We start from the raw sequence: 24,525 nt of genomic DNA on the forward strand, positions 1-24,525 counted from the left end.
GGTAACAGAATGCAAGAACAAATACATTATGGAAATGGCGAGTTCAACGTTTATCGACAAAGGACTTGGCAAATGTTTTTGAGCAACAGTAGTGCACACTACCATGTACCTATTTAGGATGAGTTTGGCAAAGACACTAAGGAAAGACTCCATGAAGCCTACTCAAATAAAAACCCATCTGTCATGCATTTAAGGTCTTTGGTTCTAAATGCCGACAAAGCTTGATTTAAAATGTCGAGTGTGTACTATCATCGGATACAATGTGGAGTCGAAAGGATACCGGCTCTAGAAATCCAACCACCAAGAAAAATGTTGTCAATAGGGACATTGTGCTTTAAGAGCATGACAGTCAAGAGAGACTTGAAGCTCCAGTAGAAGTATCTGCTATTATGGAAGCATGACATAAAGAGGAAGGAAGGAAGAACCTGCATGTAGAGGATAGGTCCAAGGTGTCTAGGACATCTCCAAGCATCCAATAGGGTGCGGAAGGGCACAGCCACAAGATGTTGATGTGGCATGCTGCTTCCGTGGCTCAGATGGATCTCAACGAAATCATATGGATCTAAGCGAAATCACTACGTACCTATATAGATGATGTACGGACATGCTGACATGTGCAATGGGAAGGTCAGCAACTGGCATTGAAGTCTGCATATGACATGGAAAAGTCAGCAGTTGATGTGGGAGTCGGCTCATAAAGTGGTGCAACTGACACATGGCAGCTCACGCCCCCAGGTCGACTACAAGTCAGCTCATGTTTGTTGTTGTTCGGTTTTGCCCTGGGGTTTGTCGGCGTAGCACTGCTTATTGCATGGGCTATATAAGTGAGAGTTGCACTCTCACTTTCCATCTCATTCACAATTGACTCTCCCCTCTTCATCACTTGAAGAGAGCCACAGTATTGAGGCACTGTGTACTCCAGCTCCATCACCTCCCATCTCTGAAGTTGTGCAAGTAAGGATACCGACATTTAGTAGAGGAGAGCGTGGTATCCAAATGTTTTACCTATTGTAATGGAAGCATCTTTAACCAAGAGAGACAGATAGAAGAGTCACACAAATTATTAGTGGAGACTGTAGATGGAAGGATATTTCCTAAGGCAGTGGCCAATGCTATGTAATAAGGAGCTAGGGGGCGCTTTTCCCTTACATTAAAATTTTTTACCCCTAACCTTACGTAGAGGTTGAGTTTGTGGGTGAGTTAGTCACCACACATCTTTTAACTCTAGTTAGGGTTCATTCCAGGGTTTCATCTCTATGACTATCCTAGCTTTGTAGTTCATTGTTGCTGCTCCAGCTTGCTTCAGCTACATTCTCTCACTTCCATTTCCAAACATTTGGTATCAGAGCATTGCTCCCACGCCTCTCCCTGCGGCTCTCACACCCTCTAGCTTCACTTTTGTTGAGAAGAACTTGGCCAAAACGGTTCGTTTTGCTGGCAGCCACCTCCTACAGGGTCCTCTTGCTTGGGTGCCACTTCTGGAGAAGTTCTTGCACTGTTTTGGACCTAGGTAACCAGTTTTTGGAGGTTTCTTTGCAGATTTCGAGCTAGTTTGGACCAGCCACCACCCCCTATTGCAAGTCCAAGGCTGGGCATCTCTTTTTGAGCACTTTGGGAGCTTCTTCTAGGTTGGGCGACCTCATTTTGGACCCATTTTGAACAAAAACAGTCAGCTGAACCTGTTTTTTGTGGGACTTGTTGCCGATTTTTGAACGCAGCAATCATTCCTAGGCTGGGCGCCTATTTCTTGAGGGCTGAACACACTTTTCGAGGTGTTTTTCAAGGTTGGATACGCTTTTCGAGGTGTCTTTCAGGACTGTTTTGCTGTTTTGAAGCTTTTCTACCACTCGTGGGACTGTTTTGGAGCTTCTGGAAACTTCTCCTTGCTGTTTTGAATGTGTCTCAAGCAGTATTGTGCAAGGACAGCTCATATTTTGCACCTCTAGGTGCATTTTCAGTCCATACGGTTGGGGACTTGCTGTTTGCTTCAAAACATAGATAAAAATCAGTCATTTCTTGCTTGCTAAGGAAAAGCACATATAGTTCTGGGAGATCATTTTCAGTCCATCTTCGAGCTCTTTTTGGAGGCTTTTTGCAGCCCGTTTGCTTGGGTTTTGGTTTGGTAAACTTGCGATTCTGATACTACTTGCATTGGGAGCTCTTTTCCCTCTCAATCGCTTGTATTTGTTGAACTGGGGTTTGCCTTTGCAGGTACAATCGAGCATTTAGTTGGGTTTATGCCTTGTTCAACCACTGGCTTTTTAGGGAAACTTTTGAGATTGCGGCAAATATCCCAGCACCGGATCTTTCGGGTGTATTTGAGGGACATCCTCAAGCCTAGTATAGGCTTTCACAATGATATCTGTTACTTGAGCAAGGTGTTCACAGCAAGTGAACTTTGTTGATTACTGAAATGGCACAGCAAAATCCTAATGATGTCTTTCAATTGCTTGCCCAAGAGGATCGGTTGGATGGCACCAACTACCCTCTTTGGAGTTTTTTAATTCGCAATCTGTTAGTTGCCAAAGGTGAGTGGGATTATGTTACGGGTGATGAGGCCTGTCCCGGTCCTATAGCACCAAGTACTCCTCCACAACAAAGGGGGGGGGGGGGTGTGGTGGTGGTGGTGATGGTCGTGGGTAACAAGGACAACAAGCTGCCCCGGTTGGGCAAGCACCTGCAAGTATTACTCCTAAGCAAAGGAGGTGGAATACTCGTAATGCTCAAGCCTTGTCTTTGATTTCACTCAATATCAAGAGGTTTATTGTCCCTCATATTAGGTCCTACCAGCCTACTAAAGAAGCCTGGGATATTTTGGAGCATATGTATCGAGCTCATAATGAGGCGAGAATCTCATATTTGTGCAAAGAGCTTGATAATGTGCACTTGGATGAGGGTGATTCTATACAGGAACATGTCACCCAGATTGAAGATTTACGAGAACAACTCTTGAACATTGATGAGGTCATTCCAGACCCACGGCTTGTTACCATTACTCTAAATTACTTGCCCGAGTCTTATCTTTATTTTCATATGTCTCTCAACCTTTCGATGCGAGGGAACCAAAATCGCCTCACCTTTCAAAGAATTGGTAGCACCCTTGTTGCAGTAGGAGCAGACGCGAAAGAATATGGCTTCACGTTCTCGTAGTGGGGAGCATGCTTTTTCAGCGAAGAGAAAGTTCAACCAAGTCATGTCTCTAGTAGTGGTTCTGGACATGCACATGCAGGTGGGAAAGATAAAAAGGATGCCTTAAAGCCTTTCAAGAAAGGCAAGTGCCATTATTGCAAAAAGCATGTTCATCACATCAGTGAATGCCCCAAGAGGCTTGCAAAAGAGAAGAAGAAAGAGTTTGGTATGGCAATTTCAGGCTCAGCTCATCTTGCGGGTTCTGAGGATACTTCTGCTCATTTTGTTGAGCATGATTGGGCCTTCTTTACTTGCAGCTATGACGCTTCTTGGAAGTAATGTATTTTCAGCATGAATGAGAAGGCAAAGACATGGTACTTTGATAGCGATGCGAGAAAGAGTCTGGTATAGCAATTTCAGGCTCAGCTGATCATGCAGGTTCTGAGGATACTTCTGCTCATTTTGTTGAGCATGATTGGGCCTTCTTTACTTGCAACTATGATGCTTCTTGAAAGTAACGTATTTGCCAAGGCTTAAGCTGTCGGTTCAGATGCCAGTGAACCTTTTGATGCCTCTGTTTACAGCCAGGCTGTGGGATGCCTTATTTATTTATGCAACACATCTTGACATTCAGTATGCAGTGTCCCAGTTGAGTATATTTATGCACAATCCAAAGACATCACATGGGCAAGTTGTGAAGCGTGTGTTCCGTTATCTGTAGGGAATCGAACTCTTGATTCGCTCTTTCCGAAGGGGGGTGACTTAGTATTCTACAGTGGCTACCTCTTCATGTGAGGCTGAGTACATGGCAGCCTTCATGACCACTGTCGAGTGTATTTGGCTGAGGTGTTTGATGGGTGATCTTCATGCATCATTGGAAGAGCCTACTCCAATTCTCACTGACAGTCAGAGTGCCATTACAGTGGCACAGAATCCTATGTTTCATGCTCGTACGAACACATTGAAATTCATTATCATTATGTCGGACATCAGCTTGGTCTTCTGCGCTACATTATAGAATGTGGCAGATCTCTTCATCAAAGCATTACCTCGTCCAAAGTTTGAGGCTTTTCGCAAAGCTTAAACTTATATCCATTTGGTGATCGATGTTTACCTTGTATATTGCAACATTATCACTGCAGGGGAGTGTCAGAAATATTTATATTTCTTAAGGCAGTGGCCAATGTTATGTAATAGGGGGCTAGGTGCACTTTTTCCCTTCATTAAGGTTTTTTACCCCTAACCTTACTTAGAGGTTGAGTTTGTGGGTGAGTTAGTCACCACACATCTTTTAACCCTAGTTAGGGCTCATTCTAGGGTTTCATCTCTATGACTACCCTAGCTTTGTAGTTCATTGTTGTTGCTGCAATTTCATTCCAGCTTGCTTTAGCTCCATTCTCTCGCATTCTCTCACTTCCATTTCCAACACTAATAAGCAACTATGCACTCTATGTAGCAGGGAGGTGGTTGAGTCTTAGGAAACGTGCACTCATGGTTTGCCATTTCGTCAAAAGATCAAAGACCAAGACCACCATGTGCTAGGTGACTTCAGAAACCTTGTAGACCTACTCCATATACCACCAACTCTTGCGACTTACTCCTCACTTCACATGGGTTGCAAGTCTCGAGACTAATTTCAGCAGCAAGCTAGTTCAGATGTAGCACAAGAGGAGCCATGAGGCATTGTCAAGGGAACATACACACTGGTACGCACATGTCATGACATGCATGCTATGTGACATGAGAGCACATCCATGGACATTGTTCTTCGATAATCATGTATCTTGTACCTATTGCATGCAAATAAGCAAGCATGGATATGAAGAGCTACCTTGAATACAACACCAGTCTTGCGGCATTTGTCCATCGTGATATTATTCACTTTCCCTAAAACAAAAAAACCCATGACAGTGAGTTCTTGCAAGACATTTAACATTGTATGTCAAACAAAGACCAAGAAAATTACACAAAACAAGATTATAGTACCTTTGCATACATTAAGATTAACTTATATTGACTTCTAAGGAAATGAAAGCATAGTCTACATGAATGGCTCTGCCATCAACTTCCTTGCCTTGAACTTGTATCACAGAGTCATTGCAGCCAAATATGTAGACCGACTGCCAAGCGTTGCATTTGCTTATAACCAAGCTTTTATTTCCAGCATGATTCTCTATAACCCACCTGCATAATCAAAATATAGGGCATTGTGACAATAGCTCTGGATAGCCTTGCCCCCCAATGTAACAGAGTATAACCACCAAACGTAATAAGAAGAACAAGCTTATAAGAACATAATCACCAATCGTGACAAGGAAAAGCTCACAATAATAAGCAAGTTGAAACCTTTGGGAAGGTAGCTGTAGAAACCCAAAAAAATAGGTACAACAAGCAATAACTAACAGATCATCGTTGCTAGAATTTCGGCAACATGGAATGTGTTAGAATACATTCACAAACAGAATTTTCCATGCCTGTTATTTCCTTAATTTCTTAACTAACTAATATACAAACTATATTTTATATACGAGGACATGAAAGAGTTTGAAAAGATAGCTTGAAATGAGCTTAAGACATCCTGGATTATGACTCATGTAAATTTAGGACATGGGGGGGGGATGACAAACGGGATGAAGGGGGATGGATTAGGGCTGCCATGTGCGCAGTAACCATGCTGCCCACATGGGCAGCTCAGAGAAGACCTTTTTGTAATCATTTTTGGGCGGTCACATGAACCACCAGGTCAGCATGGATATAGGCTTTATAGGCAGTAGCATATACCTAGATGAATCCAGGAACGTTCCCAAACTCATCCTCTAGAAACACAACATAGTGCAGTTTCAATCTCACAATAGTCACTCATAAGATTGAAAACCATAAACTCCATCACGCATAGCAGGGACTAGCTACTATGACATCCCCACTGACGTCATCAGCGCACAACAGTGGGGGTAGACCATAGTATAAAAGTATGCTCTCACACATACAAATCCACACACCCACACATACTTGAGCATCCATTTATACAAGGTCTTCGTACTGAGTTTCCGTCGGCACTCCGGAGGTGGAAGGGCAAACTCAGCCATGACGAAGGCTAGCACTAAAGGAGAAGGCTAATCAAAAAGTAGTCCAAATCTCTTCATTCAAGCTACAACTGCTCGTGAAGTCTAAACGATTTCATTTTATAGGCAGTAGCAGCTGGTTGGCCTGTTCAGTTGAGCCAGTAGGCTGCCAATACTGGTTGGCATGCCAGCATGCAGATCCAGTCGGGTCAAAAACAGCTGGTAGGCACTTTGTAGGTTGGCAGATGCAGACTGCAGGTCAGCCAGTTCTGAGGGCATTTATCCCATTTATAAGGAGCGCACTTGCCTTCTCTACCCATAAATTCTACCATTGACGGTGAAGAGCAATGGGAGATCTGGTGATCAGGAGGAGTCAGTCTGCAGCAGTTTTGGACCTTCCAGGAGCACACGAAGAGAAAGATCTACTCTCAGGTACAAGAGCCTATTGTGGTGCAAGGAGCATGAGCAGGAGACTCATCCACTGTAGCTACTGAAGGCTATAGGGGGCATGGCCGAGAGGAGTCAACTACCTCAGTAGGAATAGCATACCGAGCCAGTTTTGGTACCTCAACTCAGCAACAATGTGCTATACGTGTTGGTACAAGAGTCTGTACTTGGTTCTTTATATCAATACATCATCTGTATACAAGCCATGTGCGAAGGTTTGATCATCACTCCAAATCAGAGGGATCTATCTAGAGGATGCACATTGCAAATAGGATAGTGCCACTTATCGTGGCCATGCACCATGCACATGGTAGTGATAATAGAGACGCTCCTTGTCGTGCCTCTACTTCTCCACGTTGAGAAAGCCACATACCATCAGCTACTACTCCCTTGTTGAGTAAGGTGCTCGTGGTCTTGGAATATGCTTGCCCTGAGGTATCCTAATAATTCTTATTGAGACGGTCTGTGGGACTCTGATCGTTGCTTATGAGCTCAAAATTTTGAGCGAGCTCATAAGCATTGCCATACGTTGTTGGCCTAAATCCATAAACAATGTCAGACCAAAGACAATGACAAAACTTCTTGATCCAGTCCTTGTTTGAAACCTACAGCTGAATGGACACTTGCATGGGGTAATTTGTTCAGTGGTCAACCAACTCAGTGGTCCCTTGTACCAGCTCAAAGAACTGGACGTGAAGCCGGGCCATGTACTTGGATCCTTGATAAACTCCGCCCAATCATAGTAAGCTACTTTGAAGACTGCATTGTAATGCTATGTGCACCAATTGTGCCGATAAGTGAAGGCTTTGTTTGTCGAGTGAAACCAATCGCGGTTCTTTCCGGTAACAAAATAGGTAGAAAAACAAGAAATCTTCGTGATAGAAATAATCAAACACAAACAAAAAGCTCAAAGATGAATATACAATCACTTATCCATAGAGCTTCGCGACAGAGCGCGGGGAAAGAGGAGAGAAGCACCACCCGTAACACTAGGTACCAAAAATAAGAGCTGACCCCCCCGAAGGTCTTTATTGCGATAGAAAATACTTTGTACAACTGGCTCTGAGAAGAGCATGAAGCTGAGTACAACTCTTGAATGAATCTAGGAGGCTTGGGGCCTTTCTTTTACAGAATAGGCCTAGCAAAAAGCTAGGGCTTGCTTTCTAAAAGCTGCTTTTACACACACAAAAAAAGCTTTTTAGGATTTCTTTTTAAATCTAGTGCTTTTGGTGCCTTTATAATCTCGTGGGTCCTCTTTTAAAGAGGCGCCCCCCTTGTCCATGCTTTTAGGCCTCGTGGGACTTGCTTTTTGTGCTTTTCTCCCCACTCTTGGGTCCTTTTTACACTCTTAGGTCCTACACATTGCACAAACAAGTTCCAACACTTTAATCCATTAGAGGTTAGCAAAATGCATGCATTCCTAGTTCTTGGACTAATCCTGGTCCCTTATGGGCATCCCCACAGTTCTCTTTAGCAAAAGTAAACCAAAGCTTATTTTAGTTAACCAAAGTTAACTTTCTTGACCATCGTCAATGCAATAATATGTCTTGGGACAAGAACCAATTTGGTGACATCCCCAATTGCCTAATAGTTCTGGTACTTGGCAAGATACCTACACATAAACTTGCCTCTGGGCGCTTTTCTTATCTGTACAGTATGCAGTCTATTTGTTGGAGGATCTAGTCCATCTCTTCCATCTAAATTGGATCTTGGAATCTAGTAACTTCCGATTGTTGACTTAGATCGGTCTTGTGGCATTCTTTGCTCCTTTTGGCCGATTGGCCTTCCAGGGCACTAGCCAACCACACGCCCCCTTTCTGCATCTAAAACGCTTACTTTCCGTATTGAGATTCTTGTTTTTCTTTGGCATTTCCTACTCTTTAGAAGCACTTGCAGCCATAGGTCATTTTTTTCTTGCATTTCTTGCTCTTTAAGAGCACTGGGCAGCCATAGGCCCTTCTTTCTGGTTCTGGGATTGATTATTCCATCCAAGCATTTTTCATGCCACTACAATGCAATAATCCTCTTGCTATGATCAACCCACCTAAGTCCTTTCGATCTCGTGCCATTCTCGATCATATCAAAATTCTTGGTCCAAATTTCGTGGAATGACAAAGCTCTTGACATCTCTGTTTCTAAGAAGCAACATTATGTCTGTAGATACACTCAGAGAAGTTTCCCATCCGGTACTTATATGTCCTTCTTCCTTGCAAATCCATGCCCCTTTCACTTGGAGTTGACTACTCCTTTGACTTTCAAAAGCCGGACTAGAGATAGTTCTAAAATAATTGCTTCTTCCACGGGCTCTGTGTTACCCTCAGCTTCTTTGGTTGCAACTCCATCTTAAATCCGAATAAAAAGGAAGCCATAAATCGCATGGACAATATTTGGGCATATCATACTCATTGACTTCTCATTAATGAGAGGTGTCTTCCTCAAACAAACTCAAGAAAAAAGTCCCATTTTCTCCTTATATTGCCATACGAGGGTTAGGTCTCAAATAAACATAAGGCAAACTTTATCAACATGAAAGAGATACCTAGAATTGTATATTTCTTGGAGCCTTCTTTGACTTCTTTTCTTGAGAAACCCCTCGAGTCTTCTCTCATGGAATGATTTGTTGGCAGATATACTAATACTGTTTCCAAGTAGTGTGAACCTCTTCTTGGAATGGCTTTAGAAAGAACTATTCTGAAATAGATTCCATTAGCTACACAAGTGCTCCAATTCTCAATGGTCTTCTTGCTACCAAACACTTACCGTGCTACTCAGAGATAAACTTCAAACTTTCCAAAAGGACATATAAGTGACTGATGACTGCGAAACTCTGTTGCTTTGGCCATAATAATCCATGAGAAACCATAAGAGTTCTCGTATAAAACATATCCCAATGGAAACTACTGAATAATGGAATCCTGAAGAAAATACTGGGTCAATAATGACCATAAAATTCTGCCATATTGAGGGCTGGTACTTGAGCATGTCATGCTCCTAACAAGAAAACAACAAAGCTGAATATCATAACTAAAACTCCTCTGGAACTGAGATAATATAACTTGAAACTGAAATACTTGGTCAATAATGACCACAGGGAATTCCACCATAAGGATTAGATACTTGATCATCTCATCCTCCATAACATAACTGATTCTCATGACTAGTTATCATAACTCAATTCCCTAATTGAAGATCGTAAAATCAGGCGCATGACTATCAACTTGCCAACTTTGAACATACTACCGTCAAAAAGGGTCTGATATTGAATCTGTCATGGACCTAACTCTTCGATTCATAAAAGATATACAAGTAGTCTCTGACACTTCTCCCCTTCGGCATAAGCTGCTCAAACCCATAAACTGGATATAATAACTTTGAGATTCTTTTGTCCTAGTATTATGTATACAAAAGTTTGATGAGACCAAACAAATAGTCCATAGCCTTGACCACATAGGTCACAGAAAATTGGTTCCATAATAGAGACTATATCACTCCTGTACAATAACTTGGAATCCTCCAAAACTGAAATTATAACTCAGAATTACTAGCTTGTCCCATCAAGGAATACTTTAGGACCACATATATATGTATAAGCAATCTTGTGTGCTTGGCTATTGATTCCTGAAACAATCAAGGAAACAACACGCTTCTTTCCTTGTAAAGCACTTTGTCCAATGACAAGATTTCACTAAGAAGTGGTTCTCTCTTGCTTTTGCCAATTCAGCCAATAGTTCTCGATAGGAATCCTCATCCTAGGACCTTCTCCCCTTCATCTCGCAATCATGCTTAGGCGCTTGTACTTGTGAGGGCTGAGAGGCCGCATCCATGATGAGAAAAACGAAATAGCAACTGCTGCTTTTTGTCACTTTTCGTTGCGCGGCTTTGGAGAAAAGAAGGTCGCGTGTGCATAGAAAGCGGTTGCTTTTTGTGAAAAGCGGGTGCTTTTTTGGGAGAAGCAAATGCTTTTCGTAAAAAGCAAGTGCTTTTTGCTTCAAGAATTCTGAGCAAGAGATTGGAAGCATGTAACCAAGGATGACGACAGGATGAACATTTTTCCCACTTGATAAATCCCAGCAGAGACAAGAAGTAAACAGCCCAAGAGATAGGGCCATAGAGAGAGAGGAGACGTATGGCCAAGACGAATTTGTGCCTCCTAAAAGATGTGCCTCAGCTCCTAGTGCTGCAACGAGCCTCCGAACAGGACTGTCCCACAGTCCTAGATGTGTATTAGTTCACAAACAAGAGCGCCCCACCTTCCAGCACTCGAGCTGATACAAAAACAGGTGCGCCTCACCTTGATTCACAGATGTGTTCTAGCCTTGGACCGTTTCCACCAAGGAACGTGGAAATCCTATGCTCTGATACCACTGAAACCAATAGCGGTTCTTTTCCATAACAAAATAGATAGAAAAACAAGAAATCTTCGTGATAGAAATAATCAAACGCAGACTGAAAGCTCAAAGATGAATATACAATCACTTATCCCACAGAACTTCGTGACAGAGCACAAGGAAAGAGAAGAGAGAAGCACCACCCGCAACACTACGGCCTAGAAATAAGTGCTGGAATCCCCGAAGGTCTCTATTGCAATAGAAAATACTTTGTACAACTGGCTCTAAAAAGAGCATGAAGCTGAGTACAACTCTTGAATGAATCTGGGAGGCTTAGGGCCTTTCTTTTATAAAATAGGCCTAGCAAAAAGCTAGGGCCTGCTTTCTAAAAGCTACTTTTACCATTAGGCTTTCTTTTTAAATCGGGTGTTTTTGGTGCCTTTTTTATCTCGTGGGCCCTCCTTTTAAAGAGGTGCCCCCCTTGTCCATGCTTTTAGACCTCGTGGGACCTGCTTTTTGTGTTTTTCTCCCCATTGCCTCCTACATCTTCATACCTCCAAATCTTGGATTGAACCCGCCACTAAGTCAACGATCTCCAAGGGACAAAAGATGGCTTCACTCGAAGAGATCCCCAATACTTCAAATCCAATTGTCACATGCACTGATGAATGCCTTGGGTGAGCTCAAGGAGTCATCGCACAAGTTGAGGATCGAGGATTATTAGGGAATTAACCCTCCATTTGGGAGGATATGTCTGAGATAGGACTCCCACACAAGGTCTAGAAGGACCCATCTGTCACAATGTGGACTGTGGCTGCCGAAGAGGTAGCTATAGAGGTGATGTAATGCTTTTGACATTTGTATGAGTGATGCGATGCTTCTTATACAATGCACACCAAGGCGTCCTTCATGACACCCGGCACAATCACACTTACACATGTTGAATGTTTAAGTTCTCAATGTGTATGCACACACGCAGAGTGTCCCCATATTCGGGCGTTTTACCAACCGCACCCTAGTGTTTAATAGCATTCTTCAAAAAATTAGAAGTCATTGAGATATCTCTACTAGCATATATGTTATATAATAAATGTCCACCCGCATGCACACTCGTGCATGCATTAGTACATGCATGTGCATACACAGTGTCCCCATATTCGGGCATTCTACCAACCGCACCCTAGTGTTTAATAGCATTCTTCAAAAAATTAGAAGTCATTGAGATATCTCTGCTAGCATATATGTTATATAATAAATGTCCACCCGTATGCACACGCGTGCATGCATTAGTACATGCATGGAGGTGCAGAGAGCCATGGAGAGTGGAATGAGAGCTTGGCTCATACCTTAGAGTACCAAAACGAAGCCTTGGCAATGCCATCTAACCTGGTCAGATCAGCTAGGCATGCACATCCCTTGTCCAGCTTCAACAAGCAACTTCTGATTGTAGTTTTGATGTGATTTGCAGCAGCCATCATAGAGCTGCACTTTGTAACTCCAATTTTTCCTCTTCCCTTAGATCCTTTGTTAGGTCTGGAGCGGACATCGGTCATTCCATTTCATCTCTCTCTCTCTCTCTCTCTCTCTCTCTCTCACACACACACACAATTAGGCCCACACAAAACTCAGATCACTCTTTATACACATTTAGAGTATATTTTTCCTTCTATGTGCTGGACAGCTCTACCTCCCCTAGTAGGGAAGCTTTTCTCTCATGATGTAACTCATCCTAGGCCCTTTTGGCCATCTGCAAACGTTCATGAACCTCTCTCTCTGTATGTGTGAAATTATGATAGATATAATTGTGAGTGCTCACTTGCGATCCATCTGTAATTCGAACTTTGGAGGCCCAGATTTATGAATGGCAGTAGTAGCACCACCATCAATGGCTCCCTTAGTGTTGCCAGCTGGAACAGCACCAGTCCTATCAGCACGATTCTTGGTCTTCATGTCAGCGGTCACCTTCCGCAGTCCTACATGGTCCGTAAATCAATGCTCAATAAATTAGCAGAAATGTATCACAAAGAGTTCCTAAGAAAAGCAAGCCAACTGCAATGATTGTCAAACTCTCAACAACTCACACACCTGATGTTACAGCCTCCCCCTTGCTGAGTTCCTTAAAAACTGCATTCATTCCTTGCTTTGATCCCCCAGTATTATCAGCTGCAGCTGGAGCAATACCTGAAGGTGGTGGGGGGGGAGCCCCTGGTGGAGGTGGGGGGGCAGGCAGAGGAGCTGAGCCAGACTTGATTAATGAGAACTTATCACAATCAATACCTTTGGGGTTCCAAGCAGGTCCCGTTACATGAAATTTTTTTGTATAATCTCTTAGACTTGGCACAAAAAGTTCCTTCATAGCTTTGGCCCATTCTACATGATTTGAATCCTTGTTCCGGTATTCAACTAGGACCTTATTGTTGTAAAATTCAGCTGACTGCCAAGACTCCTCAACATGTGCAGCAGGAAAACTCATACCTAAGCATCACATACATGTAATCATTGAGATATTACACCTTAGTCTGTTTATTGGGCCCAAAGGAACTGACAAGCAACAAACTTCAGCTATAAACAATGACACAGAAACAAATAGTACAGAGAAAACAAAAAGAAATCACAAATGAAGGTTAGGGATCTTCCTGTAAGCACTTCAGCTATCATGGACCAACTTACCGCAATCTTTTCCAGTAAAAGCAACCCATGTCAGAGCTGACAAGCTTTCTGCAATAACTTTCAAATGGTTGTATGCATCAGTCCTTCTGCCTTCTGTCAATGCCGACGCTTTTGTGAGTGCATCCCCAAGTGGCTTGAGCAGCTTTTGCAATTCAGCAGCATCCGGTTGCTTTTAAAATGCCAATCAGCCATAAAACGATATCAGCAACATGTCAGTACTTTGTGAATTGATTCAAATACAGATTCACAATTAAGTGATCAACAAGCCCACAATCAAGTACATTAAATTCTCAATATATTTACAAAGGTGTTCTTATAGAAACAACAAACACAAAGCTGATTAGGAATGTTTGTAAAATGATACTCTCTCTCTCTCTCTCTCTCTCTCTCATGTTTGTAAAATGATACTCTCTCTCTCTCTCTCGCTCTCCCTCTCTCTCTCTCTCTCTCATGGGCAGGCCCTATTAGACCTCGGCAGGATGCATGATCTCATCATTTATAATGGTCTTGACAGATGGCCCACCTCAGGTGGTTTCACGTGCTTTCCACATGGGAGAGGCTCCAGTGTTGTTGACTACATCATGGGACCCCCTGCCTTCACATCTCGCATCACTAACTTTACCGTAGCACCTCTCCCTCCAAGGGCTGATCATACCTATCTTTTCTTTAGCATCTCCACTCCCCGTCGCACAGCACTTCCCACCCCGCTGAGTTCTTACTCTACATACCATGATATACGATTTGATCATGATCACTCACCTGCCTACTCTAGCCGTCTGTATATACTTCTCGCATACATTGACTTCATACCCCTATAAGAGGATCGTGCCACCCGCTCACCACATGAGGCTGCTCTTCACGCTTTCCCCCACACCACCCGCCCACCACCCCCCAGGACCATACCCTATAATAGTTGGTACGATGATGAGTGTAAGGCTTTACGCCATCAACTTAGATTCGAAACTAAAAACAGCCTTCCAAGCGTACCAGAGACGCTACGCGAGTACCGTCGACTAGTATACAGAAAGAAACTAGACTTTGTTCGCCAGAACGAGAAGCAGCTACTGAAGATTATGTTCAGTCACAACTCTAAGGACTTTTGGCAAAATTTCTAGAGGGACAGTCCCCCTCACCACTCACTGACACCCAGGTGTGGTTTGATTATGCACGCACACTCTATGATATCCCCAATCAGCCAGCCCCTAACCTCTCACACATGCCACGCCCCACATCCTGCACCCTCTTCACTAGGGGGGGGGGTAAAGGATGCCGCAATGAAACTTCATAATGGCCGAAGAAGGATCATGAGGGACTATGCAATGAGTTCATTGCATATGGGATTAACGTCTTAGCCCCGATCTTAGCTAAGCTGTTTGTTTGGGGTTTCCACGCACCTGGACAATTAACACTATCTCATCCATTCACAAGGCAGGGGATCCCATGATTCCGAAGAACTACAGGACCATTATGATTGGACATGTCATGTCCAAAATTTATGCATCAGTACTTGATTCCGAGGTCAGTAGATTTGTTGTGAAGTCTTCCGAGCGAACCAGAGACGCTACACGAGTACCGTCAACTGGTACACAGAAAGAACTAGACTTTGTTCGCTGAAACGAGGAGGAGCTACTGAACATTCTGTTCAGTAACAACTCTATGGACTTTTGGCAAAATTTCTAGAGGGATGGTCCCCCTTACCACTCACTGACACCCAGGTGTGGTTTGATTATGCACGCACTAACATCTGCATTAGTGTCCATCTCCACCTATGACATAGAAAGGGAGTCACCTCTAAAACCTCACATCTTTCTCCTCCTACTCTATATATTGACCAACCTTAGATATTAAGGTTTTGTATTCAATATTTTACATCCTTTCGAAACGTTTCTATTCGAAACCTGCAAAGCACATTTCACAAAACGTTTGTGGTAATAGCGCCCACAGATTAGGTTGGCTAGCAAAGAGCGCAGGGGCAGACTAGACCCTCCTCCCTTATAAAAAGGTCCCTTGGAGGCCATCATAGGTATTCTAGAGAGTTCAGGACCTTAATATCCCAACAGCCACCAAGAACCTACAAGGGGCCTACAAGAGGCTATGCACATGAGGAGATAGGGCAGCAAATAGGACACATCCTGTTAGCAATGAATGACTACAGAGGGTATCCCGCACTGGAAGACTGATAGAGCGTCCCAGGAACGCATGCGGAAGTGTTTAACTACGGAATCAAATACTTTTTTTACTTATGTGTACTTCACAACCAAGAGGGTGTGCAAGCCAGTAAATAGACTGTGTATTACCCAGGTTTCGAAAGTTTTCTAATGTGAGAAAGACGAGTAGAAATGTTCACAGTAACAATACAAGCGAGATAAATGCATATGACATGTAATCCGTGAGAACATCGATGTTCCTTAGTCATGGCGAGCTGGACTTTTCTAGAAGTGGCGAAAATATAAAGTAAGCCAGTTGAAGGAAGTGCGATCATCAGAAATAATAACTCCGCCCAACCGTGAACTCATCAACTTCTGAGATCAGCCCTACTCCGGGGCATTAGAAGTCGATATACGCGGCATTGACACACTAACAAGCAATAGCAGATCTTCAAATTTTGTTTCCGCGACAAAAGATAAATCCTAAGTATCGGATCGGATCTTTAATGCTCCATCTGTTTTCAAAGGAGCAGGATCCGATCGTAGAGATCGTACTTAATTGGACAGCATTCATATTTATAAAGGTCTAAAATGCGATCTAAGATACGTCAATGGACACGGTGGAGCACCAAGGCTTTAGCACGCACAGAAAACGCAATTCGAGACGGTTTGAAGCACGGTTTCCAAGATGATATATCGGCAAGCCAACCTTGCACTTGGAGATGACGAGAACGATGGCGCGCTGAGCAACGAAGGCGTCCTTTAAGGCTTGGGATCCTTGGAGGACCTGACCACCGATCGTCTGAGCGGAAGCGAGGACACGAGCGAGGGCGGAATCGATGAGGGAATCGAAAGCAGTGACGGATGAATCAAGGGAAGGAGATGATGGATCAAGGGAAGGAGGAGGGGGAGGAGGGGGAGGGGAGGTGGGGCGAGAGGATTCGAGGCGAGAGACAGCTGCTTCAAGGCGTTGAACGAGGGAGGTGAGGGAGGCTTGGAGGTCCGCCATAGCTGGCCTTTGCATTCAAAGACGGAACACCACAGAGCTTCATCCAAATCTATCTATTCTATGCCTTACAATGTACTCAGCAAATGCACTTATACTGTCCCCATACTATGATGCTTACACTCTACTCCTTATGTCCCCCCGTTTTATATATACTATACACAATATATTAGATAGCTCTACACTCCCTCTTTACACATGTCACCTTCCCAAAGCTCTCCAAAAAACAAGAGGATTAACCTCACTGGCTAGAGACCCGCTCCCCTTGGTCTCAAAGTTGCAATCATAGATTGCCTTTCATAAAATTCAAGTTTTCATTTATAAATCTCAAACTTTAAGGAATTTTAAGAAAATCTCTCACACACATACACACATTCATATTCAACACACACACACATTTTCATAAACTTTGAGAAAATTTGTGAAACACACACACACACATATTCAAGAATCTTCAGTTGTAAAATAATTCAAAAGCCTTTCATTAAACCAAACTTCCAAACACACTCACACTCTCTCATATCTATCCATATGTGTGTGTGTGTGTGTATGAGTAGCATGACCCGTCTACCACGAGTTAGAGACCCGCTCCACTAGGTCTCAAGGTGGGATCTTAAAATGTATTTAATTTCAAGAAATAAAATTTCAGGTTTCAAGACGCCCTCCATCGTAGGCACCGCTTCACTTGGTTCTATGCCCTGTGTACTCAATGATTCAGCTAGATGAGTGTGAGTCGCCATGTCATGTTGATCAAGGGGCAAAGCATTCGCACAAAAATCCCCCCCCACGCTACTCACTCTCTCTCTCTCTCTCTCTCTCTCTCTCTCTCTCTCTCTCTCTCTCTCTCTCTCTCTCTCTCTCTCTCTCTCATGCACATGTGCTAGACATCCATATGCATGAATTATCGTGAGAATGAATGTCTCACACTTATTAAATATGTAATCTCTCTCTTAGTGCTCATATAATATTTCTCTCTCCATCACACACCCAAATGTGTTCTCTCTCCCTTCAGTGTCTTTCTCATATGCATGGACACATGGACACTCAAACACAAGACATCCCTTCCCCCGCTTGTCTTTCTCGTGTACATCTACACACACATACATGCATGCATCCTTGTTACAAGTCTCTGTCTCTCATACACACAAAAATTCTCTCTTGTGACTATTCCACTCACACACACAGACAGACACACATGCACACATGCACATACATACCCAAACTCTTAAATTTAGGCTTGCTCTCCCCTTTGGGTACCACATGGCAACTCTTTCCTAATAAAATAATAGTAGTAAATTTAGACATGTGTATATGTCTTTACGTAGCCTTGATTGTGCAACACGCGTGTAAATTTTTGTGTCTATGAAACCTCCGCTTCCTCATTCCCTCTCTATTTCAAAATTTCCATCCAAAGATGCCATTAGTGGTGTGCATGTAATCCCCCTTAGGTAACCAAATGTAAACCACTTGGGCTTCTCTTCGGCTGCCCTCATGCATGCTATGCAGCTTCCATCATTTGGGTTCTCTTCTAAGTCCTCTCCCAACTCATCACTCAATTGGTAACAGATCTACAGTTCTCTCCATCTCTAGTGTTTTTTGCCCCTTTGTGAGTATATTCTCTCCCTGCCTTGGTTTGTTGCCCCTCATCCACTTTATATATATATATATATATAGATAGATAGAGAGAGAGAGAGAGAGAGAGAGTTGAAGCAGTTCCATAATTAGAATCGAGCCCAGGCACTTCAAACAATAGGCGATAAACTTTTGTCATGCCCATACAAAGCTCCAATCGAAGGTCAAAATACTAACTTGGAGCAACAATAGTATTTCTAACCCTACAAAAAACCCACACTATATGAAACGCATGAATGACATTTTAATGGTGGAGCTGAAAAAGATCCATTGTTGAATTGTTAACTGATCTACCCCTCTCTGTCTCTTATGATTTCTTCCCCTTTGTGAGAATGTTCTCTCCTTGCCTCGACTCCCCACATTGATGCCCTCGACTCCCCATTGATCAATTAAGCCTCCTACTATCTGCCTCTCTTTTATATTTCCCAACCCAACATGTAGGATCTCATTGAATAACTTTGTGCACACCTCATCAACCCGAATTTCCTTTCCAACTTTGGTTACAACCGTCTTCTTTCCTCGATTGTGGAATTCTTTAAAATTCATCTTCTCTGCATCTCCTCACAATGATCCATGCTTTCCTCTCCATTCCTTGCTTTCTTTGTGGCTTAAAAATTTCCCTAGACATCAATGTCTTCTTTTAAGGCCCCAGATTTAAAGACAATTGACTGACTAATTTCAAAGGGGGGAGGATTTGGGGGAATGATCAAGGGGAGGGGAAGGAAGGTGGTGGTAGTGTGAAGATACAGGGGACGGAGGGGATAATGGAGGTGATTGCAATGAAGAAGAGGTTTATGGAGGCCATCTTGACAATCATGGGACCGATGTAGGGCAAAATTGAGCACATGAGCTACTACATCTCCCTACATAGCATTCTTGTGATCTCTATGGCCTACTTCTAGCTTGTGAAGGCAGTGAATCTTGACAACTGCTTGAAAAAAATTTTGTGATTCGAGAAGGTGGGAAAGGGAAACATATATTTGCATTAAGTGACTTAGAAGTATTTTGTGATTCGAGAAGGTGGGAAACAAATCTTTACATTGACTTATAAATATTTTCCTCGCTTCATTGATAAACACTTCAACCTATCTCTAGTGTTTTCTGCCCCTTTGTGAGTATATTCTCTCCTTGCCTTGGTTTATTGCCCCACATCAACTTTATATATATATATATATATGTGTGTGTGTGTGTGTGTGTGTGTGTGTGTGTGTGTGTGTGTGTATGTATATATATGTGTGTGTGTGTGTGTGTGTGTGTGTATGTGTGTGTGTGTCTCTCTCTCTCTCTCTCTCTTTCTCTCTCTCTCTCTATCTCTCTCTCTATATATATATATATGGATGGATGGATGGATAGATAGAGAGATAGAGAGAGAGAGAGAGAGAGAGTTGAAGCGATTCCATATTTAGAATCGAGCCTAGGCACTTCAAACAACAGTCGGTAAATTTTTTTCATGCCCACACAAAGTTCCAATTGAAGGTCAAAATACTAACTTGGAGCAACAATAGTATTTCTAACCCTACAAAAAACCCACACTATATGAAAGGTGTGAATGATATTTTAATGGTGGAGCTAAAAAAGATCCATTTTTGAATTGTTAACTGGTCTACCCCTCTTATATATATATATATATATATGTGTGTGTGTGTGTGTGTGTGTGTGTGTGTGTGTGTGTGTGTGTGTGTGTGTCTGTATATGTATATATATGTGTGTGTGTGTGTGTGTGTGTGTGTGTATGTGTGTGTGTGTGTGTCTCTCTCTCTCTCTCTCTCTCTCTCTCTCTATCTCTCTCTCTCTCTATATATATATGGATGGATGGATGGATAGATAGATAGAGAGAGAGAGAGAGAGAGAGAGAGAGAGAGAGAGAGTTGAAGCGATTCCATATTTAGAATCGAGCCTAGGCACTTCAAACAACAGTCGATAAATTTTTTTCATGCCCACACAAAGTTCCAATCGGTCAAAATACTAACTTGGAGCAACAATAGTATTTCTAACCCTACAAAAAACCCACACTATATGAAAGATGTGAATGATATTTTAATGGTGGAGCTAAAAAAGATCCATTTTTGAATTGTTAACTGGTCTACCCCTCTCAATCTCATGTATTTTCTGCCCCTTTGTGAGTATGTTCTCTCCTTGCCTCGTCTCCCCACATTGATTCCTTCAGCTCCCCATTGATCAATTAAGCCTCCTACTATCTATGCCTCCTTTATATTTTCCAACCCAACATGTAGGATCTCACCGAATAACTCTGTGTACACCTCATCAATTAAGCATCCTACTATCTTCCTCCCCTTTATATTTTCCAACCCAACATGTAGGATCTCACCAAATAACTTTGCGCACACCTCATTAACCCAAATTTCCTTTCCAACTTTGGTTACATCCGTCTTTGTGGAATTCTTTAAAATTCATCTTCTCCGCATCTCCTCACAATGATCCATCCTTTCCTCTCCATTCCTTGCTTTCTTTGTGGCTTTAAAAATTCCCTAGACATCAATGTCTTCTTTTAAGGCCCCAAATTTAAAGACAATTGACTTTAGCATGCTTTATTATGCATTCTAATAATCTCTCTCATTCTTGGCACCCACCACCTATTTGTTTGCCATCGCAAATCAGGATGGATTCACGAATGCTAGCTAATTTCAAAGGGGGGGGGGATGATCAAGGCGAGGGGAGGGGAGGTGGTGGTGGTGTGAAGATACAAGGATAATGGAGGTGATTGCAATGAAGAAGAGGTTTATGGAGGCCATCTTGACGATCATGGGACCAATGTAGGGTGAAATTGAGCACATGAGCTAGCAAGAGCCTTGGAAAAATGTTGGCTGGAAGGGGAAAGCTAACATGGACTTGTATGATGGACAAGAGATCCTAAAGTAGCCAAATGATCCTCCTCTCCCAAGTGAGGTTTCATGAAAATATAAGAGTATATCATCACAAGCAACTGAGGTTCATGCACATTCAAATGTTTGAGAAGCTGTCGGTCCTCAAAACCAACCTACCCATGGGAACTGTCACAAAGAGGAGATGTCATAACCAAACCATTGTACACAAGTCCATGAAGAGAAGTAGCATGAAAAGAAGCCACATGGGGATGCCAATGCAAATTGGAACTCGTAGCCCAATTGAGGTCTTTCACAGTGCATCAAAGATGCAGCTAGGAACTCTAGCTCAAGTAAAGGATTAGGTTTCATTTCTTAAAGTGCATATAAAGTCATGTCGCACAACAATAATGATCCAATTTTTTTTTCATGAAAAATATTTCTATTAAGTAGGAACAAAACCCATGAGACCAAGGTCAAATAAAAAATACAACATGCAATGCATGAGATGGCAAAAAAACTCCTCAAAAGGAGGTAGAAAAGGTCCAAGATTGAGGCACCACAACCCTATAGAGGACTCTGAAAAGAAAGGGGAGCCTTTCCATTCCCTAAGGAAAATAGATATAATGATGATCCAGTTAGATGAGGCAGTAACAAGATCTCTGTGATTTCTCTTCTATCATGGAATAAGATGAATGTTTGTCAATGGTGAAGGATAAGAAACCCGAGGTAGTGCTATTGCAAGAATTGAAGTGTGGGGAAGATGATAGTTTATGGTTCTCTTTTTGCCAAGTAGGTTATGAAGTTCTCATCAATTGCCCTTCTTGGGGTAAGGGGGGTGCTGCTATGTTGGTTCCAAACTCCCTTGCCATTACAGAACTATTTCATGATAATGAAAGATGAGTTCTTGCAACGTTGGTCTCAATTGATGGGTTTGAATTCAAAGTAGTCATACTGCACCCCTTAATAGCCCTCAACAAAGAGGGTACTGTTGGTGGTTTTTGAATTATAGTTTATCTGGTAGTTGTTGGATTTTAGGGAGTGATTGGAACTTTAGACTATAGCAATGATAGGTCCCATCCCATCGAATGATAGCAATGAGTCTAGAAATGATTGGAACTTTTAGAGTATAGCAATGATAGGTCTCATCCTGCAAAATCCTTGTCAGGGTTGGTGGAGCGTCATGCTTGAAAAGAACTAAGCCTGATCTTGATCACGAGAGTCTAGGGGCTTCTTGTGGAATAATCATAGGAAGGGATGGAGGTTAGGGCTAGCAAGATAAATAGGTTCTACATCTTTAAAGGGGGGTCATAAATGCAAGGTCCTATGAAGGCTGAGGAAGTTGAGGTTTCCATGGAAGCCAGTGAACTTGAGGAGGCTCATTTGGCATGAATTAGAAGTAGGCACTTGTGTCTCTTAGTCGGTGATTGTCCCTCCAAATTGTTTTTCCAAGCAATAGAGAGAAACACCTGCTTGAGATGGCTGATAGCATGTTTTATGGTCAAGGAAAGTTGGTGACAGAGTTTTGGCATTGAGTTGAAGTGGTCAGTCAGCAAGGCGGCCCCCTGGCACTTTACAATGTGCAATTCTACTAATTCATACTTTAAAGAGGAGGCAATTCTTGGTAGGTGATATCGAAGGGAGAGGGAAAGGGTTGGAAGGGTTCCAGCAAGGGAGATGGTTCCTACACTTCTCGGCTGATTGTTGATGTAGGGAGAATCTAGGGATGTCTTTGCCCCTGGGGAAGTAGTTATGTGTGCAATTGTTTGTTGATGACATCATTGCCTTCTCAGAGGAGAACCAAGATGGTGTAAGGAGCCTTTTTGAGGGTTTGCAAAAGTCTTGTTTGGCTTCATGATCACGATGTAGTTGGCAGAAGACAATGTGATGAGGATTGATCAAGGATCTCACGCTGATTAGGGCCAAATCTTTTCATGTAGTGGTCCCAAGGAGGGGTGAGGTGGTTAAATATCTTAGGGAGTGGTGATGTGGTTACATATCTTGAGGGTCCCTTGGCTTGTGATTATTTATATGACAAAGGATTCAAGGGTTCAAGAAGAAGTTGAGACTAAGATGCATAATTGGCATGGCTTTAGCCTTGGGTGGAATGTTCATGTTCTAGTCATCCAACATATATTGGTAGCTTTTATGACGTATATTGCCTTGGTCTAGAGTTTTAAGCATTTCCATTGGCAAAAGGTGGAAAGGTTGTTGAGGGCTTTCCTATGGGCAAAGTAGGGGGGAACATAGGATGCATTACACTCCTTGGGAAGCACTCAAAGTCTTGAATCCAAAGGCACTTTCGGAATAGATATCAATATGCAAAATGTGTCTTTGTTAGGAAAACGGTTACCTTGACTGAGTGAATGTCAATCTCCTTGGTATGACATAATCAAGTGGTTCATTGATAAAGGTAAAGGTAAGGGGGTTGGGACTGGTTTATCATGGTATGATTGATTATGTTTGGAGTTCCCTTTGCAAATCATCGGCTCTGACTGATAGTTGGCTTGACTATAGTCTGGAAGGTCTGTGTGAGAATGCTACCTTGGAGTAGCCATGGAGTTATGAGGAGGGATGCTAGTCTACCTGAGGGGATTTGGTGGACTCGGGCAATTGTAGTGTGCTACCTAGGCTAGATCTACCTAGGTCTCAAAGCTTACACCATAAGGGGATGCATACATGATCGTAGCTTTGGGGTCCCAACAAGGCAAATTGGTTACCTCTTACATTGCTTCCTATACAACTCACATCTCACATTGAATGATCAAGAGGTGTCTCTTATTGGAGTTGTTATACATTTGGCCTTGGATACATGGCCGTTGAATGGCATTGCATCACCTGGGCGGAGGGTGAATCAGTGGTCCTTTGGCAAACCCAGCTATGGAAAATCTCAGTAATGAAAATCTTCCAAAATTAAACAAGAAATGGTCCTTGAATGGGCAAGTTGCGAGAATTTAGAAGGGGTGTAAGGCCAGTAAGGCCAGGTTCTTAATCCAAAAGATCTTGCATCAATGACTACCTGTCCACAGTAGGCTAGCGAAGTCCTACTAATCATATAATGTATATAATAATTAACTTTGAACTAGACACCCTCTCTTTACATGTCACTTTCACAAAGCTCCCAAAAATGAGATTAAAAAAAAATAAGAGTGCACAATTGCACGTGGGTGCTGCCTCGTAGTAGTGGTAAAGCAATTGCTTTTGGATGCAAAAGAGACAGCAACTGATTTTTTGGGCTATTATATATGTAAGATGATCTCCATAAGTGGCAATTTGAAAGCG

At 42.6% G+C, this 24,525-nt stretch overlaps 1 protein-coding gene across 1 annotated transcript in view; it reads right to left on the reverse strand.

Moving 5' to 3' along the window:
* CAP1 (cyclase associated protein 1) overlaps positions 1-16,880 on the reverse strand; it is a 57,935-nt gene extending 41,055 nt beyond the window's left edge. The window contains exons 1-6 of the mRNA XM_087388229.1: positions 16,493-16,880; positions 13,637-13,805; positions 13,052-13,441; positions 12,783-12,939; positions 5,204-5,313; positions 4,961-5,016 (exon numbers count right to left, since the gene is read on the reverse strand). Of these exons, the coding sequence (XP_087244355.1) occupies positions 4,961-5,016; positions 5,204-5,313; positions 12,783-12,939; positions 13,052-13,441; positions 13,637-13,805; positions 16,493-16,807 (1,197 nt within the window). The 5' untranslated portion in view covers positions 16,808-16,880. The remainder of the gene's footprint in view (positions 1-4,960; positions 5,017-5,203; positions 5,314-12,782; positions 12,940-13,051; positions 13,442-13,636; positions 13,806-16,492) is intronic.
* Between the last annotated feature and the right edge of the window lie 7,645 nt (positions 16,881-24,525).

The sequence above is a fragment of the Dipteris shenzhenensis genome, chromosome 17, assembly GCF_047967505.1.
Source record: "Dipteris shenzhenensis isolate YYH24624 ecotype China chromosome 17, Dip_SZ_1.0, whole genome shotgun sequence".
In the NCBI taxonomy this organism is placed as follows: Eukaryota; Viridiplantae; Streptophyta; class Polypodiopsida; order Gleicheniales; family Dipteridaceae; genus Dipteris; species Dipteris shenzhenensis.